Genomic DNA, 19,362 nt, shown 5'->3' on the forward strand with positions numbered 1-19,362 from the left:
TTGTGTGTTCTAGTCACATCCAAAGCACCATCCTCTATTTTTCCACATTTGGGCCTTTGACCTGAAGCATGGACTTGGTTAGCTATACATGAGAAAGGTGTCAGTGATGGTCTTAGGGTCAGTGTAAGACTATCCAGATGCAAGGCATCTGTAGCAGAACAGAAAAGAAAACAAATTTACTTTTGGTTTAAAACTAATATGTATGTTTTCTTTCTCTCTCTTGAAATGGGAACCATTTCTGAAAAAGCAGAAGTCAATTCAATTCTATTAACACTTGAACATAACCCTCCCTTCCCCTGATGTGTCATTATACAGGGTAGAAATGCCAAGTGTTTGTTTTTTAAAGCAGGGAAAAAGAGGTGGGGTGGGTTCAGAAAACCCTTGTCTGCTAAGCAACTAGGGGGGGCAAGGACCTGCAGCCAGAGGGCAAAATCCAGCCAGCTGTCTGTTTTTGTAAATAAAGTTTTAATGAAACACAGTCACACCCATTCGTTCAGTATTGTCCATGGCTGCTGTGTTGAGTAGTTGCTGCAGAAACCATATGGCATGTGAAACCTAAAATATTTACTATGTGGCCCTTTACAGAAATAGTTTACTATCCCTAAAGAGAAAACCTGTCAGAGTAACAGACAGTTTTTGTTTTTGTTTGTCTTAATGACTATAGGAAATAGAAAAAAATATATAGGCTTTGGAATCAACCAACATTTTTTAGTTCAACTACTAACTGTCACATACCAGTTGTGTGATCTTGTATATATACGTAAACCACTCCGAGCTTCAGTTTACTTACATATAAAGTGACACATGAGCTTAGGCTAATTAGTAACTCAATGTTTCTTATCTTCAAAATGGGAATTAAATTAGCATCTACCTCTAAGGGATGTGGTGAGAATGAAATCAGTTAATAAACATGTGAAGAGCAGAAAACTGTGCTGTCCAAGTTGTTGTGTCGCTGTTATCACTGAGTTAATGTCAGTAAAATCACCTCTAGCACTAATCATTGTCTGACACCAAAAGGCGATTCCATTGGTAGTGGCAGTAGTTTTCCTTTCTGTACTTGAGATGACCTACAAATCACTTCTTTTTCATTTCTTCTTAAGTTTATTTTGATAATCATCCTATTTTGCCATTTCCAAACTAGCCATTAACTTTTGCTTTAAACACAACCAGGTTGTGATCAGAGATGTTGAATTCACTGCACTGTTCTGTGAAATTTAGTTGATGGACTAAATTCAGGGATAAGTATCCAAATATTCAGCAACTCTTCCTATACAAATAGAAATGTGATTACTTTCCTTTCTAAAATAACCCTAACCCAGCTCTGTCTGATACGGTTTGGGAGAGGGGTTACCCAGGCTTACCGAGCAGGGATGTGTACCAGCATGTATGTTTGAAGGTCAGGGGAGTCTTATGTATTCTTGCTTCTTGACCACTAGATTGTTTATGGCAAGACTGCTTCTGAAAAAAAAGTCAAGTAATATTAGTTATCTAAAGTGGTGCAACAGCCGGAACCGGTTTGGCTCAATGGATAGAGCGTCGGCTTGGGGACTGAAGGGTCCCGGGTTCGATTCCGGTCAAGGGCATGTACCTTGGTTGTGGGCACGTCCCCAGTAGGGGGTGTGCAAGAGGCAGCTGATCGATGACTCTCTCATCGATGTTTCTAACTCTGTATCTCTCTCCCTTCCTCTCTGTACAAAATCAATAAAATATATTTAAAAATAAATAAATAAAATAAAATAAAAATAAAGTGGTGCAACATAACACTTTATAATCTACTCTCTTCATCTCCAAAGGTAGAAAGAATATAACTGGTCTCAAATAACCCTGCAAGAGAAATCAGGAAGCAAATTAAGGATGCCCAGTAACAAAGCTTTCATGACTTTGACCAAAGAGGATACTCTATGCATAAAGTATAATTGTTATTAAAAACCACAGTTCCATAACATAATTAATTCCCTTGTCTTTTTGAGACAGCTTTGATGGACCTAGAGGTTATTATGTTAAGTGAAATAAATGAGTCAGAGAAAGACAAATATCACATGATCTCACTCATATGAACAAAAAGGTCCAGAGACATGGAAGCATGCAACAGACTGACAGATCTCAGAGGGAAGGATGGGGGGGAAGAGATTAACCAAAAAATTTATATGCGTAGCCCAGACAGTAGTGCAGTGAAGGCCTGGAGTGTGTGGGAAGTGGCAGAGGGGGCAACGCAGGGGAAAATGGGGACATCTATAATACCCTCAACAATAGAAATAAAATTTTCAAAATCACAGGTAAATAACTTTTAACAGAATGTTAATATAATCAATTCCCCATAATTGACACTTTCATATAAACAAAGGCTTCGAGGAAAGAGGTATGGGTGAAGGACAAGCTTAGTTATATAATTCTTCACAATACTACAATAAAAATATTTAAGCATCACCTTTTCTAGGGTCTACCGGGATTGTGTTCATGAACATGATCAAGAAAATAAATAGGTTTCCATCTGCAGTATAGAGTTCTAGGTCTTTTAATATATACTGGACTTAATTTTCTATTTTGGCATAGAGTTGATTCACAATGGCACTTACATTGTTTCAAGAAGCTTAAACTTACCAGTTGTTCTTGAAGACGTTGGTGAATTGTATCTGTGCAGGACAAAGGATCATAATGAGGAAATTCCTCGTCTAAACAGCTCTGTAAAGAGAAAATTGTGGAGTGTTGTCAAAGACAGAATGGTGAAAGAGTCAAAGATACAGAACATATTAGACTTAAGAGAGAGAATGCTACCTGAGGAGGGTGGAAATGACCAGTTCTTTATTGTGTGTTTTACTTTAAGGAAACAAGTTTGTAATTGTTAACCTCTCGTTGCCAATTTCCCCATTACTGAAGAAATAAAGGCCAAAGGTCAAGAACAGAAAAACTGATTGGTCACTGAAATCTTTAGGTAGAGGCCAAAAAAGCTTGTTGGAAGACCTAACTCAGAATAGTAAAAATGGTGCCTATGAAAATTATATAGCAATAGAATCATGGCCTTAGTGCAAGAAGTAGCTACGTATCTATCATAGTTACGTTATAATAGAAAACTTTTCTGGTGTTCTTACAATGATTAAAGCATATTTAGATATGGAGGTTTTTCCAGTTTAACTTATTGCAGGGGCTTTTTAGGAACTCTGCCTAGCTTAATCTCCCACATGAATAAATCTTTTTTCCTGCTTAACCAGATGTGCCTACCTTATGGTCTGGAAACAGATACATGTGAATATCACCCTTCTCTCCTCCCTCCTCCAGTTCCTTATGTTTTTCATTTAGGAACAAAAAGAAGAAATTCACCAAGTGTCATAAGGAAAAGAAATACATTAAACTCCCCCATAGATATCTTGAGATATCTAGGCAGGAGTTGAAAGCTTAATTCCCACAGGAGAAAAAAAGAGACAGTAACCATCAAAGCCCATTCAAGTGTGTCATAAAGGAGGTGTCTGAGACTGAAAACTGGCCGTTTCTAACAGATAATAAGTTCAAAATGCCTACTCTTTGAAAGATGCAATTAGCTTGCCTCCAACAAACCATTCATTAATGTGAGCTCTTCCCTCTTGTTTTGCTAACCATGTTCAGTGCGTAAGACAACCAAGTCCACCATTTTCTTCTAAGATGGTTACTTAATTTTATGATTAAAATAACTATTCATTATAAATTAGCTTTGGAACCTTACACAGTTTGTACATCATTCCCACACTAAACACATATTATCGAGGTTTGTTTTCTTTTCTTTTCTTTCTTTCTTTCTTTCTTTCTTTCTTTCTTTCTTTCTTTCTTTCTTTCTTTCTTTCTTTCTTTCCTTTCTTTCTTTATTTTTTTTTACCTGAAACAAGAAGCCATGGAGTTGTCCTTGGATTAACTTCTTTCTTAGTGGCTTGATTGTTGCTGTAAAGAGAATTCATAGCCAGTTTAATATTTCAATTCATTTTCCCTTAATTTATTTCATAAACCTCTAACAGCCTTAAACAGCGGGGTGGGTGGGAGGAGGTGGAGGAAAGGCAAGAGAAAATTAGGAGTTCTGAGAGTGGCCTTCCCAACTGGCAACTTGTGAAAACAAAGCAACAGGAGAACAAAGCAGGATTGAGCAGCAAAACCATTACCACCATCGGGTATTTAAACTTGACCTTGATAGATGCAAGTGAATTGTCTTCTAGATGTGAGTCTTAGGTTATTCAATCTTAAAATGGGAATACACCTTAGAGGTCATTCCCTGCCAATATGGAAATCCTTTCCACTGAGCCTGCGCTTGAGCTGTAAGGATGGGAGCCCTAGAAATAAGGCCTAGAATGCCGGAGTCCTACAAGCAGGTGTGAGATCATAGGAGCACTGATGCCCAGAGGATTTAAGTGATAACTGGTTATTCATGGAACTGAGATCAGACTCACAGTTCAATGCTGAATTCACTGCACTTTTTTGTGAAATTAAAAATATGTGTCTGCTTAAATAAAATCTGCTTTTCAATAACTTCCAAATTCTCATCTCTAGAATAATGGAAATGAAAAAAACAATACTATTTAACTTTTTGAACTACATAGTAACATATTTCTCGTATGTTAATCTATACTTTTTGGAGATATAGCCGAGATCAGAAAATAGGCCCAAAGTTTATGAACAACTAAAATTGATGTTGATATCCATGCCTTTTCTTCATGTGGGAATGCCTCACACTTCCACTCAGAAAGTGAGCTCTGAATTTATGCATAATTCTCACAAGCTGACTGTGTTCTCAGCCCACAGATGATTAAAAACAAAAATTAAATGAGGGTAGGAAGCTCTGTTAGATGGAGGCCTATTAATAGTTACCATTATTATTATTATTTTTTTAAATCACTAACAGCTAAAAAAATTAGCAGCAGCTACTCTGGTGTCGAAAACACATCTTAAATTAAGTAAAAAATGTTTGATATTGCAATAGCCTGAAAATATTCTGAGCCATGAAAACAATGCTAATATATGTAAAAATAAATACATAAGCTAATTTTAAAACTTTTTCAGAAGAAAAGGCTTAAAAGTCTTTAATTATGTATAAATTTACCCATGTAAAATTCTATTTTGTATGAGTATTTTTAAAAAATAATTTCTCAACTAAGCTTGAGATAGTGTTACTAGCCCCACTAAGAAGAAAGTATATATTTTAAAACTATCTATATTTAAAAGCTAAGTGTCCTTCCTTCCTTCCTTCCGACCAGTAGCTATAATGAGCACTAACCACCAGGGTGCAGATGCTCAATCCAGGAGCTGCCATGACACACACTGGCCATTTAAAAATAAATGGCATCATGGAACTGGCACCGACAAACCAACACTCGGCTTTTCCCAAGTGAGACCCAGCCCCTGTCACCACCCTGGAGCACCCTCTACCAAATCACAGCAAATGCTGCCAAGATCCCATGGCACAAAATGCGGCCCACAGCCCAGCACTGGATAATGATATCATATAGCAAAGGCAGGCTTCCTCTTCCTAGTGATTAGCCTCCTGGTGTTTCTTCAGGCCAGGAACATGGCTTGCTTTATAGCCAGGTGCAAACATTTTATAGTTCAACCAAATGTCTGTGAAGCATTTTCCCGTGCCTTATTGCATTTGATTCTCACAGAAGTCCTGGAATAAGCAGATAGGAGACTCAGTAGAATCCTACATTTTCTTTTCATTAGCAAGACAAGGGAGATTTAGAAAGTTTAGAAACTTGACCTGACTGAAAAGAAGTAAGAAATGGTGGACCTTGAAAATGACTTCAGGTTTTCTCACTGTGTAGAATATAGTCAAACACTGCAGCAGTTAAATATTTTACCCTTTTTTTCTACCTGCATGATCTTCAATAATAATCTGCTTTATGTTGATATTTATTGCTGTGTTGTTGAACATTACCTAAAAGAGAAGTTGGGGTGCTTCACTGGGCTGGGAAAAGTTTAGCTAAATCAGAAAGCAGATCTAATTAAGCAAGTTCATTCTCTCTATATAAAAGGCTAAGCTGACTTGCGCATGCATGATACATATAAAGCTCTCACTGGTGCCAATCACACACATGTGTTTTGATCTGTCATTGTCAATTGTCAATTTGGTTGACACTTCTATTATAGAGAAAGGCAAATAGCAGTATTAAAATATTTCTTCTAATTAATTTCCTTTCAATGTACATGAATCCATGCACTGAGAGATTAGTTTCTAACATATTTGAATCATTTAAACTTTTAAAAAATTCTTAATACTTAGAACTCTAATAAATATTCCATTTTTAAAAATTCTCTGTGTCAACTATATTAAGAAATAAGGTGCCATCCTCCTCTTGACCTACATCTAAACAGCAACCAAAGCTTTCAGAAGTGGCTGGGAACATTATGTTTCTGAAGGTTGTATATCTCCAAAAACACTGTCTTTGGATTTCCAAATTAAGCTTGTGTTTCAGAAGAAATAACAAGTTAGTATAAGACTGTCTAAATTGCCCATCTGCTTTCCTGCGAGGCAATCTTGGGTTTTAGAAACAGTCCATCTCCAAACATTCAAATTGTAAACCTTATTTCAACAGATGCTTTGTGCAATGTGTAGCAACTATTTCCATATGTTTCACAAGGCAAAACAAGCTGGCTTATGACCCTAATTTGCATTCACCTTTGCGTTCTCCTTCATGTATCTGGAGCTGGACCTGCCATGTCTCTAGGACATTTTAGGCTTCATATGGAAGCAAGAAAAAATGGGCACTGCATCCCCTGCTGTTGCCATCTGTGCTGTAGGCTGGGACCAGGTGTCTTGGATACATTGCCTTTGGAAGAAGCTGAGATAAAATGGTTTTCTAAATGACTGTGCAATGAGGCTTTCAGGCAAAGCCTGCAATTAATTGACTGTTTAAAATCAAAACCATAATATTAGAGCTGAAATAATTTTAGCTATCAATTATGGTTGACTTTTAGGGAGTTAAGGACTTTTATTACAATATATGTTACCTCATGTTCAATAAAATTGCGCATTAAAAATATCAGGGTTCATTGAAAACTACAATGATTTACAAGACATATATCTGTCAAAGGACTTATATACGTTATGTAAAAAAATCCTGCAACTGCAGCACAATAACAAAAGGACAAATGTACTAATTTGAAAATGGGCAATGCCCAGCTGGTGTTGCTCAGTGGTTTAGTGTCCTTGTATGCACCAAAGAGGTCACCCGTTCGATTCCCAGTCAGGGCACATGCCCAGGTTGCGGCCTCGATCCCCAGTAGGGGACATGCAGGAGGCAGCTAATCGATGAGATGATGTTTCTATCTTCTATCCCTCTCCTTTCTTCTCTCTCTAATTCAATAAAAATCTATATATTTTTTTAAATAGGCAAAAGACTTAGATACTTCATAAAGAAGATACAGCCAACCAGCCTAACAAATGAAAACCACAATGAGACACTCAGAAGAGTGAGGAAAATGTCAGTCTTTTGATTGACACCACCAAATGCTGGAGCTGTGGAGCACCTCGAACTCCCACACATTGCTGGTGGGAGTGTGAAATGCTATAAATGCTATTGATGACTGCTTGGCAGTTTTTTAAAAGTTAAGAGTTAACAACTACACTATGACCTAGTGTATTATCCTAGGTTAAATAAAAACATATGTCTAGCCCTAGCTTGTTTGGCTCAGTGGATAGAGCATCAGCCTGCAGACTGAAGGGGCCCAGGTTCGATTCTGGTCAAGGGCACAGACCCAGATTGCGGGCTCTATTCCCAGGAGGGGGGGGGGGGGGAAGAGGCATGCAGGAGGCAGCCGATCAATGATTCTCTCTCATCACTGATGTTTCTATCTCTCTCCCTCTCCCTTCCTCTCCACAATCAATAAAAATATATTTTTAAAAATACATGTCCACACAAAGACCCATTCATGAATATTCATAGCATCTTTCTCTGTAACAACCAAAAAACTGTATAATTTAGATGTCCAAATAGGAAAAAAAAAAAACAACAACAACAAAAAACAACAACCAAATTATGGAATGTTCATACAGAGACTTACAACTAAGCCATGAAGAAGGCATACCACTGATCAACACAACATGGATAAATATTATGCTGAGGGAGAGTAGGCAGGCATATGCAAAGTACTTACTATATAACTCAATTCCAGAATAGGCTGAACTAACCCGTCAGTGACAGAGATCAGGTGAGTGGTAGCTCCTTGTGGTGGTGAAGGTGGGGATGCGGGGGGAGGGAGGGTTGACTGGCAAGCGCACAGGAGAGCTTTCTGAGGTTATAGAAATCCTGTGTTTTCATGTGCATTTGTCAAACTGGTTGCACAGTAAAGTTAAGATCTGAACTTTTTATAGTATGCGCATTATTCATCCATAAAAAATAATTTTAAAACTAGAACAAGAACAAAAATAGCAGGGTTGATGAGTTTGAGATGGAGAGAAATCAGAGCACTCACAAACACAGTCACTGAGTTATTAGTACCCAGGAAGTAACTTAGGTCACTGAGACGTGCATGGGGAAATGGCCAAAGGCTGCTGCCTCACAGGATACCAGGTACTGTTGAGCCGGTGCTGGCAGGTGCTAATAAAATGCTGATGGACACTGACAACACCTTGCCATACTAGCAGTCAGCAGCTGTGCATAGCTGCAGGTTGCCCAGGACCAAACCAGAGACAGTTGGACCTGCATTACCACCATTTGTCCACCAACCAGAACTGGAATGTCATGACTGACATGTACACATAAGGAACTGTTTGACATTGAAATTGGGATTCAAAAGAACTGTTGGCCCAGAAAGAAACTCACTAAAGACTGATTCGTTTGCTTCTCAGCATAATCATTATTTTTAAAAATATATATTTTATTGATTTTTTTACAGAGAGGAAGAGAGAGGGATAGAGAGTTAGAAACATCAATGAGAGCCAAAACCGGTTTGGCTCAATGGATAGAGCGTCGGCTCGGGGACTGAAAGGTCCCAGATTCGATTCCGGTCAAGGGCATGTACCCTGGTTGCGGGCATATCCCCAGTAGGGGATGTGCAAGAGGCAGCTGATCGATGACTCTCTCTCATTGATGTTTCTAACTCTCTATCTCTTTCCCTTCCTCTCTGTACAAAATCAATAAAATATATTTAAAAAAAAAAAAAAAACATCAATGAGAGAGAAACATCAATCAGCTGCCTCTTGCGCACGCCTCACTGGGGATGTGCCCACAACCAAGGTACATGCCCTTGACTGGAATCGAACCCAGGACCTTTCAGTCCGTAGGCCAACGCCCTATCCACTGAGCCAAACCGGTTTCGGCAGCATAATCATTATTGCTTGTCTCATTTTCAGTTCTTACAAGTGTATTTCTAGTATCACATGATCTCACTCATCTAGGGGAATAGTGAACAACATAAACTGATGAACAAAAACAGACCCGGAGACAGGGAAGCATCTATCAGACTGTCGAACCTCAGAGGGAAGGTAGGGGAGGGTGGAGGTAAGGGGGAGAGACCAACCAAAGGACTTGTATGCATCCATATAAGCCTAACCAGTGGTCATGGACAACAGGGGGGGGGGGGGGGGGGCATGCGTGGGAAGGGGTTTGGGATAGGAATGGGGGGATGAGGACAAATATGTGATACCTTAATCAATAAAGAAATTATAAAAAATTGCTGATGGCAGTGGGACTCTGAGGCAGGGCGGCCGCAAAAGTGAATACAGTCAGCCACAAGCCAGAGCCCCGCAAGGCAGGGGTATTGCTTCTCTGGCAAGCGAGGCTCAGGAGCAGACGCTTGTTTTGAATTTTCTTAAAAGACGGCAGAAAGGGCTCTTGCTGCCTGCCAGCAGCCAAGGAAGGTCATAGTTCTATTCCTTCCAACCAGATCTTATTCCCAGGGAAATGGTGAGTACAACAATCTAACTTCCATAGCAAACGAACATGCCACCACTCATCTGCCAATCATGAATGAGGCAATTAACGTGACAGGAATATGCCCTGCAGAACAGACTGCACCAAGTCTGACCAAGCACTAGTGACTGTTTCGCATTTATTATGTGACTTATAAATGAGAACTGCTGCATTTTCTGGAAGAGGACACTGAGGCTCTGAGAGGTAATGTGATTTGCCCAACTCTCTCCAGGTTCTCTTTGGCAGGAGTTTAACGTCAAATCCCATGCTCTTAATCATTAAGCTATGCTGACCCCTAGGTTACTTCATCATACCAGCACCCTTCATTTGGGAAAATTTAGGACTCCATCCCATTCGAAGTGTTGAGAGAGCTATATCTGACTTTGGTTTTCTCCTTGGCTCACATTTCAACACCTATCCTAAACCCGTGGTTGGCAAACTGCAGCTCTCGAGCCACATGCGGCTCTTTGGCCCCTTGAGTGTGGCTCTTCCACAAAATATCACGATCTGATATTTTGAGAGACTATTTTGAAGAAGTAGTGTTAGAAGAAGTTTAAAAAATTTGGCTCTCAAAAGAAACTTCAATTGTTGTACTATTGATATTTGGCTCTGTTGACTAATGAGTTTGCCGACCACTGTCCTAAAGTGTCTCCTTTACCTGAATGCCCCATTTTTTGTTTCATTTCCCTCTTGTGAACTACCTGCTGAGGTCATGGGGCTCTCACCTTTCATCCATATGCAAAGTTGTAAGGCTGTTGTCTGTCCCATATCTCATGACCTCCATGCTAAGAATAGCAAGCTAGAAAGTTTCCAGTGAGATAATCTAGAATGAAAGCCTTCTCTAAACTATACAGTTCATACATTGACACTGTTCAAAAAAAGAGTTATAATAAACAAAACCTTCTCAGGCTCTCTCCCCAAGGAAATATTCTTGGTTTCTAATGGTAATTCTCTCGTTGTCTATTAAATGAATGACTCAATGATCATTTCATGTCAGATAGGAAAGAAAAAAAGAAAGGATGAATAGTAAAGGGGTTATGGTTTAGGTCAATCAGTGTATGTTTCATGTTAGATTCACTCTAGTATGTTGAGTGCACACCCTGGATCTAAGATGTTTTTATTCCCTTTTTAAAGTAAACATCAATCTACTCATCCAGTATTGGCCTTGTAACAGATACTTAGGTACACACAAAGGTAAAAAGCAGAAGAAAACATATAAGTAACCATTCAAGAAGTTTAGCAGTTCTAATGGCACAGTTCATGGAGGCAAGCTCTTATGCTGGTTATGTCGCAAATCAGTCCAGTCCTGGTGGCAAACTGAAAAGCTGAACAATATTATTCATTAAGCACTAAGTTCAGAATCTGTAGTCAAATGGCATAAACAGTTTCCTAGTTCCACTTTGTGACCACTGTCACTGCACAAAACAACAGCATCTCCACACCATTTGCTAGTGAGCCCTTCTTAGATGGAACAACAAGGAGTTGCTTTAAATACGTAACGGCTTTATTAAGCTAACCAGGAAGTTTCAGAAGGACCAATGGATTTCAATATTTTTATTTTCTGACCCAGAATTCAAATGTTGACTCAGAACTCAAACAGCACGTGGTGGTAGCGGTCATGGGAGAAGGTTCGAGGATGCTTGTGTGGTCACCATCTTACCTCCATGACATTTGTCCAATCTGTCTGGGAAGCATGCTCTATAGAACTTGTCAAAGTATCTACTACCTAAGTTTCCCTCTTCTTGCAAAGGTTGATTTTTTAAGTGAATTATTAGGAAGACCTTCAAAAGCAAATGGTTATAAGAGTATAATCTTGACACGTTTACCTTCTTTATGTAACAAAAAGTACAGTTAAATAGAGAGATTCCTAAAAGCAAGCAGGTTGTGGGCATCTAGGGACATAAAGGAGACATCCCAAAGAAAATGCATGCATTCAACCCAGGGCAGCTGGGTTGAATAGTTTAATTACTTTAATAATATTTGGACCAATTATCTCCTGAGGATAAACTAGGAAGACAGTAGCAAGTTCATAATATCAGGAATGTATATTGTTTGAGATAAGTTACAAAAGTTGACTTCCAAGAAGAAATCATGGGGTTTTGGGAGGAGTGATAAATTCTTAGTTTTATAAAATATGGGCAGGGGTGTATAGTATCGATTTAATCAAAAGATAAATATAACGGGACCAAAAGACTAGTCCTTTTAGCATAGTGTCCAAAGCAAACACATCATAAATCAGATTTGGTTATTGTTCATGCCTTCAACATGAACACTTCTAATCCTAAAGGGACCTTCTCTGTGGCCCTCTGGGCAACATTAAAATAACACACAGGTTGTGTCATTCAAAGCAAGCCTTATGTTGTGTGACAGAGTGAAATAACGTAATCCAGTACTTAGAGTTATTAAAAGCTAGCAAGTTCTCCAGGTTTAAAAATGCTAATAAAATGTTGCATAACCACTGCTACTTTAAAACTGGCCAGTTCCTTTAAACTCTTATCTCAGATAACAATAGAAAGGGTACAAGAAATCCAAAATAAACACATCTGAGGCGCTCCATCTTAGGCTTGCCTTACGCTTATAGTTTGTTGTTTATTATCCAAACCAATAGCTTCCTATAAAAAGAACGTTTATACTTAGAACAAGAACCTGGTTGAACAAAAGCAATTGTCCGACACATGGTCAAATAAATAAGCTTTATATGTTTATGATGGCTTTTTTTCCACATTTTTAGAATAACATAAACTTATAAATAATCTGACATCTGTAATTTGACAGTTATCTTCTCACCTAAATCCTTAGTCAACACTTACCCCCACTTTTAGGTAATAGAGAAAGACGAAAAAAATATTCTAACTTGTAAAGCAAAAATATAGATGTAAAGAATACATTTTAAAAGAAGGTTCACACATATTTAATATTTTAACCCACATTAAATTCATAAGTACTTTGTCCAAACCTTAAATCACCGCTTTAAAGAAAACAGAGAGGAAGGTCTTTCCTACCACACGATGGGTCCAAACTAGCTCATAAAACCAGGGCAGAATCCATAAACAATATGCAGGTTCAAATATCCCAGGCGAACAAGATCTCCCCCCACCCCCCGCCTTGTTTACTTTTACAGATATTGAGAATTTTCATTTGATTTTTAAAGCATTAACAGTCCCAGACAAATTTAGCAACCGAAAGGAAAGCCAGTGGTGAAAGCAATCAACCTCGCTACCAGGCAAATGCCTCCGAACGCCCACAGGACGCCTTCTGAAACCATTTCACTGTCATACATGCCTCACTAATACAGCAGCTCTCATCTCTAAAAATGGCTGCAGTCCTTTCCCCCCACCTCAGAGGGGACGAAACGGGCCCATCGCAAATATTTGCTACTCACTTTTCGGTTTCCTTGTCTTCTGCTCCAGGGCCTGGCAAGTGCTCACTAGCTCGGTATTTATAGTCCGGAGACTCAGTTGTTCTGAAATTGCTTCCTCCAATGGATGCAGCGAAGACTTCGCCTCTTCCCTGGCACAGTGGGCTGTGCCCTCTCGGTCCTCAACCTGGAGGCATACAGTTAACACTGGATTTTTCACACTGTGTCCCGGAAAGAAAGCAATTGAGCGCACGCTCTTATGCACAGGAAACTGCAAATGTTGCTTTTGTTCTCAGGGAAGTGATAAGCCTCCACTGAACTTCTGCAATTCTGTGTTTGCATGGGCTCCGTGTGCCCGAGCTCTATCCACAGCCCTAACAGTCCTGCTCTGTCAAGTTGCCTCCTTCTGCAGAGTTGCCTCCTTCGGCAGCAGACTGTTGACACCGCCTCTTTTACAACGCCCCCTTTACTTCCTCCGCACACTGCTAGTCTCCAGGGACTGAACTTCACAGTTCCTCTTTGGTGTTTTTTTTTTTTTTTCTCTCTCTGTTGTTGTTCCTTCTCCATTTTTATCTCATGGTTTTAAGGACAGCTGAGGAGGCTTCCCCTAAGTATAATATAGTCAAAGGCCGCCCTACCTGCTCCTCTGCATCCTCTAGCCGTTGGCTGGCTTCCTGGACCTTCTTCCTGAGGATGGCTTCCTGGTTGACAGCATCTTCTTGCAGTTGTTTGATGGCTTCTAGTTGTTTCTGCCTGGAGTTAAAAAAAAAAAAAAAAGTCCAAACCACAAGCTGTCAGTGACATTTCAACCAAGAGTCACCCCTGGGAAGTTGTGACAAATACAGACTTCATGCATTTCCTCAGAGATCAGAGGCAAAAGTGAAAGTGTTTTCATTCATACAAGTGCTTCTCCAATATGGAATTGAACTAAAGCCATCGTATTGATCACTTAGCCTGATGCCCTCGCTGGACAGATCAGGGCGTGTAGTTTCCTATTTTACATTAGAATATTCAGTTCCCCACAAGCTGCATTCATAGCACTTTGCATCTGCGGCCAAGAGGATGGAGCTACAAGGAGGTCACAGGGGCAGGTGCAATACTGACACAGCACAGCTAGCTTTTGCAGAAAAAAAAAAAAAAAAAAAAAAGAGTGAGTGAGTGAGGAAAAAGAGAAGAAATGGAAACTTTATCATGTCCTTAGCCTTTCTCTTTAAAAGTTGCCAATCATGGTAGCAATATGTGCCCTGAGGACAGGAAGGGCACTCCCAAGCATGTTCAAAAGCCAACAGTTCCTATTTCCCCTGCAGTCTTCTCTTTCTGAAGCCCTTCCCCTCCCTTTCTTCCTCACCCCACCTCTTAGTGTTGCTATGTTACCTCCCTTTGGGATCTGACCTTAATTCTCAAAATTCATCAAAATGCTTCTACTCTCTTTTAACAGAGGAGATTATTTGAAGTATGCTATGCATCAACATAGCAATGAGTATTTGGAAACAACTTGACCTGAATAAGGATTTTAGCTCAAAGGGATGACAAACTTTGGGAGTTTCAAAGCAGATAGGGAAGCATTGTCAAGTTTAGGCCTTTTGTGTGCCTCTTCAAATGTTAACGCACAGCCAGAATCCCGTTGAGCTGTTGTCCTAAATCCTGTCCATTACAAAAAGGACGACACAAGGCTGGGTAAGAATGTTTTACCATCACAGTAAACCAGCAAAGGAAACCCTAAACAAAATTAAAACCATCTGAACACATATTCTACCAAGATTGTACAATAGCTTATAGTCAGAGTGTTCTTTTCTTAAATCGTGGTGAGAACGTTTAACATGAGATTTACCCTTCTAAGACAGTTTTAAATATATAACACAGAGTTAACTATATGCACAATGTTATACAGTAGATCTCTACAACTTTCTCATCCTTTGTAACTAAAACTATACCCATTGAAGAATTGCAACTCCCCATTTCTTTCTCCCCTGACCTCTGGAGACCACCATTCTACTCTCTGCTTCTATTGGTTTGATAATTTTTAATACCTCATTTAAGTGTAATCATGCAGTTTGTCCTTGTGTAACTGATTTATTTCACTTAGCGTAATGTCCTCAATAGTCATCCATGTTGTCGCATGTGGCAAAATTGCCTTCCTTTTTAAGGCTGAATATTATTTCTATACCGCATTACTTTATTCATCCATCCACTGATGAACATTTAGGCTGTTTTCACTTCTTATTCTGAATAATGCTGCAATGAACATGAGTGTGCAAGTATCTCTTTGAGATTCTGCTTTGAATATTTTTGGATACCCAGAAGTGTGATTGCTAGATCATATGGTAGTTCTATTTAAAAATTTTTGAGGAACCTCTATACTGTTTTTGATAGCAGTTGCACCATTTTATATTCCCATGAACAGTATACAAACTTTCCATTTCTCTACATCCTTGTCAACACTTGGAATCTTTTGGGTGTTGTTTTTTTTAAATGATAGTCTTTCTAACAGGTGTGATTGATTCATCATTGTAAATGACTCATTATGGTTTTTATTTGCATCTCTCTGATGATCAGAGATTTTGAGCATTTTTTCATATACCTATTGGCCAATTGTGTGTTTTGTTTTGTTTTTGAGAAATGTCTATTTAAGTACTTTGCTCATTTTTTTTCTCCAACTACACATTTTTTATTCCATTCCCCCAACCCTCATTTTAGCAATGATCAGCTTGTTCTCCATATCTATGGTTCTATTTGTATTATATTAATTTGTTTTGTTTTTATAGATTCCATTTATAAGTGAAATCATATATTTGTATTTGACTTATTTAACTTAGCATAATACCCTCTAGGTCCATCCACATTGTCAATAATGGCAAGGATATTCATATATAAAATATTATTTCTATGAAAATTCATATATATATATATATATATATATATATAATTGAAATATATATATATCACCTCTTCCTTATCCATTCATCTATTGATAGACAACCATGTTGCTTCCATATTTAGCTAATACTAGTAATGCTGCGATGAACATAGGGGTAAATATTTATTTTTAATTAGTGTTTTTTTGTGTTGTTTTAAATAAATACTCAGAAATGGAATTGCTGGATCATAAGGCAGCAACCCTTTTAATTTTTTGAGGAAGCTACATAGTATCTTCCATAGTGGCCACACTAATTTACAATCCCACTAACAATGCACAAGGGTTTCCTTTTCTCCACATCCTCTCCAGCACTTATTTGTTGATTTACTGATGATTGCCAATCTGACAGATATGAGGTGATATCTCATTGTGATTTTAACTTGCATTTCTCAAGTGATTAGTGATGTTGAGCACCTTTTTATATGTCCATTGGCCATGCATATGACCTCTTTGAAGAAATGTCTATTCAGGTCCTCTGCCAATTTTCAAACTGGGTTAGTTGGTGTTTTTGTTTGTTATTGAACTGTAGAAGTTCCTCATGTATTTTGAATATTCACCCCTTATCAGATATATGGTTTAGAATATTCCCTCTCATTTTACAAGTTACCATTTCACTCTGTGAATTTCTTTGCTGTGCAGAAGCTTTTTAGTATGATATAGATCCACTTGTCTATTTTTTTCTGTTGTTGCCTGTGCTTTTTGGTGTCCTATCCAAGAAATCATTGCCAAGACCAATATCATGAAACTCCAAGATTTTCTTCTAGGAGTTTTACAGTTTTAGGCTTTATGTTTAAGTCTTCACTCCATGTTGATTTTTGTAGATGGTATATAATAAGGGTTCAACTTGATTCTTTAATGTGTGGATATCCAGTTTTTCCAAACACCATTTGTTGAAAAGACTATTGTTTCCCATTGTGTATCCTTGGCACACTAGTCAGAGATAAGCTGACCATATAAGCACGGGTTGCTTCATCCTCTTCTCTTGGTCTCTACGTCTGTCTTTAGACCAGTATCATACTGTTTTGATTATTATAGTTTTATATTTTGAAACCAGGAAGGTGATACCTTCAGATTTGTTTTTTCTCAAGATTGTTTTGACTATTTCAGGTGCTTTTTGGTTCCATATGAACAATAGGATTGTTTTTCTCTATTGCTGTAAAAATGCCATTAGGATTTGATAAGGGATTACATTAAATATGTTGGTTGCTTTGGGTAGTCTGAACATTTTACCACACTATTAAGTCTTCTAATCCATGCATATAGAATGTATTTCCATTTATTTATGTCTTCTTTGATTTTTTCCATCAATGTTTTGTAGTTTTCAGTACACAAGCCTTTATCTCATTTGTTACGTTTAATCCTAAGTATTTTGTTTGTTTAGATCAGGGGTCTTCAAACTTTTTAAAGTGGGGGCCAGATCATGGTCCCTCAGAGAGCTGGAGGGCCGGACTATATGAACTACTAATCCCTACTGTAACACCTTGGCTGCGCTCACTGTCCAAAAAACCTGGTGGGCAGGATCAGACTCCCCTGGGGGCTGCATGTGGCCCGCGGGCCGTAGTTTGAAGACCCCTGGTTTAGATGCTATACTAAATGGGACTTTTTTTTTTTCAGGTTTCTTTTCAGCTATTGAATAATTTATAGAAATGCAACTGATTTTTGTGTGTTCATTTTGTATGAGATAAAATTGTTGAATTTGTTTATTAGTTTTAACAAGTTTATTGTGGGGTCTTTTGGGTTTTCTATATGTAAAACCATGTTATCTGCAAACAGAGATGACTTTACTTTTCCAATTTGTCTTTTCTAATTGCTCTAAGTAGGGCTTCAGTACCATGTTGCATGGGAGAGGTAAGAATGGGCATGCCTGCCTTATTTCTGAAGCTTTTAGTCTTTCACCATTGAGTATGATGTTAGCTTTTCATAAATAGCCTTTATGATCTTGAGGTAGTTTCCTTCTATTTCTAGTTTTTTGAATACGTAGTTTTATTATGAAACAGTGTTGAATCTTAAGAAATGTGGGGGTTTTTTTGGTATCAATTTAGGTGTTATTGTGATATTTATTCTTCATTTTGTTAATGTGCTGCACATTAATTATTTTTGTATGTTGAGTCATTATTGCATCAAAGGATAAATCTCACTTGATCATGGTATATAACAATCTTTTTAATGTACTGTTGAAATTGGTTTGCCATTATTTTGTTGAGGATTTTTACATGTATATTCATCAGGGATATTGGCCTGTAGTGGGGTGTGTGTGTGTGTATGTGTGTGTAGTGTTTTCGGTGTCAGGATAATGCTCTCCTCATAAAATAAATCGGTAAGTTGTCCTTCCTCTTCAATTTTTTGAAAGAGCTTCAAAGCTTTGCATTAATATTTAAATGTTTGGCAGATTCACTAATGAAGACATCTGGTCCCGGACTTTTCTTTGTTGGGAGGTTTCTGAATATTGTTTCAGCCTCTTTACTAGTTATTGGCCTGTTCAGATATTCTGTTTCTTCTTGATTCAGTGTTGGTTAAGTTGTATGTTTCTAGGAACTTATTTATTTCTTCAGGGTGATTCAATAATTGTTCATAGTAGTCTTTGATAGTTTCCCCTACTGTGGCATCATTTGTAATGTCTCCTCTTCCATTTCATATTTTACTTGAGTATTCTCTTTTACAAAGTCTAGCCAAAGATTTGTTAATTTTGTTTATCTTTTTTTTTCAAAAAACAAACTCAATTTCACTGATTTTTTAAGATTGTTTTTCTTTTTTGTTTACTTCTGCTCTAATTTTTATTATTTCCTTCCTTGTGCTAAATTTAAACTTTGTTTTTCTTATTTTTCTAGTTTCTTGAGAAATAATCTAAGCTCTCAAGAGTCCATTATCTTCTCAATGAAAGCAAAATGACTGTAAGGACCAATAGAAATCCATACTTAATAATATTAATTTTTAAAAAATATATTTTATTGATTTTTTACAGAGAGGAAGGGAGAGAGAAACATCGACCACCTCCTACTGGGGATGTGCCCACAACCAATGTACATGCCCTTGACCGGAATCGAACCTGGGACCTTTCAGTCCACAGACCAATGCTCTACCACTGAGCCAAACCGGTTTCGGCAATAATATTAAAATTTTAATGGTTTGTATGTATTTGCATATTTAAGACAATACATTTTATGTACTTTATAAATCAAAACAATCTTAGAAATAGCTTTTAAAAATGAGATAGAGATATC

At 38.0% G+C, this 19,362-nt stretch overlaps 1 protein-coding gene across 1 annotated transcript in view; it reads right to left on the reverse strand.

Annotated features, from left to right (window-relative positions):
* IRAG2 (inositol 1,4,5-triphosphate receptor associated 2) overlaps window positions 1-19,362 on the reverse strand; it is a gene marked incomplete at its 5' end in the record, with an annotated part of 85,825 nt that overhangs the window by 33,130 nt on the left and 33,333 nt on the right. The window contains 6 exons of the mRNA XM_084876214.1: window positions 1-148; window positions 1,362-1,458; window positions 2,602-2,682; window positions 3,848-3,909; window positions 13,249-13,411; window positions 13,863-13,977. Of these exons, the coding sequence (XP_084732340.1) occupies window positions 1-148; window positions 1,362-1,458; window positions 2,602-2,682; window positions 3,848-3,909; window positions 13,249-13,411; window positions 13,863-13,977 (666 nt within the window). The remainder of the gene's footprint in view (window positions 149-1,361; window positions 1,459-2,601; window positions 2,683-3,847; window positions 3,910-13,248; window positions 13,412-13,862; window positions 13,978-19,362) is intronic.

The sequence above is a fragment of the Pipistrellus hanaki genome, assembly GCF_964339955.1.
Source record: "Pipistrellus hanaki genome assembly, chromosome: 3".
Classification (NCBI taxonomy): domain Eukaryota; kingdom Metazoa; phylum Chordata; class Mammalia; order Chiroptera; family Vespertilionidae; genus Pipistrellus; species Pipistrellus hanaki.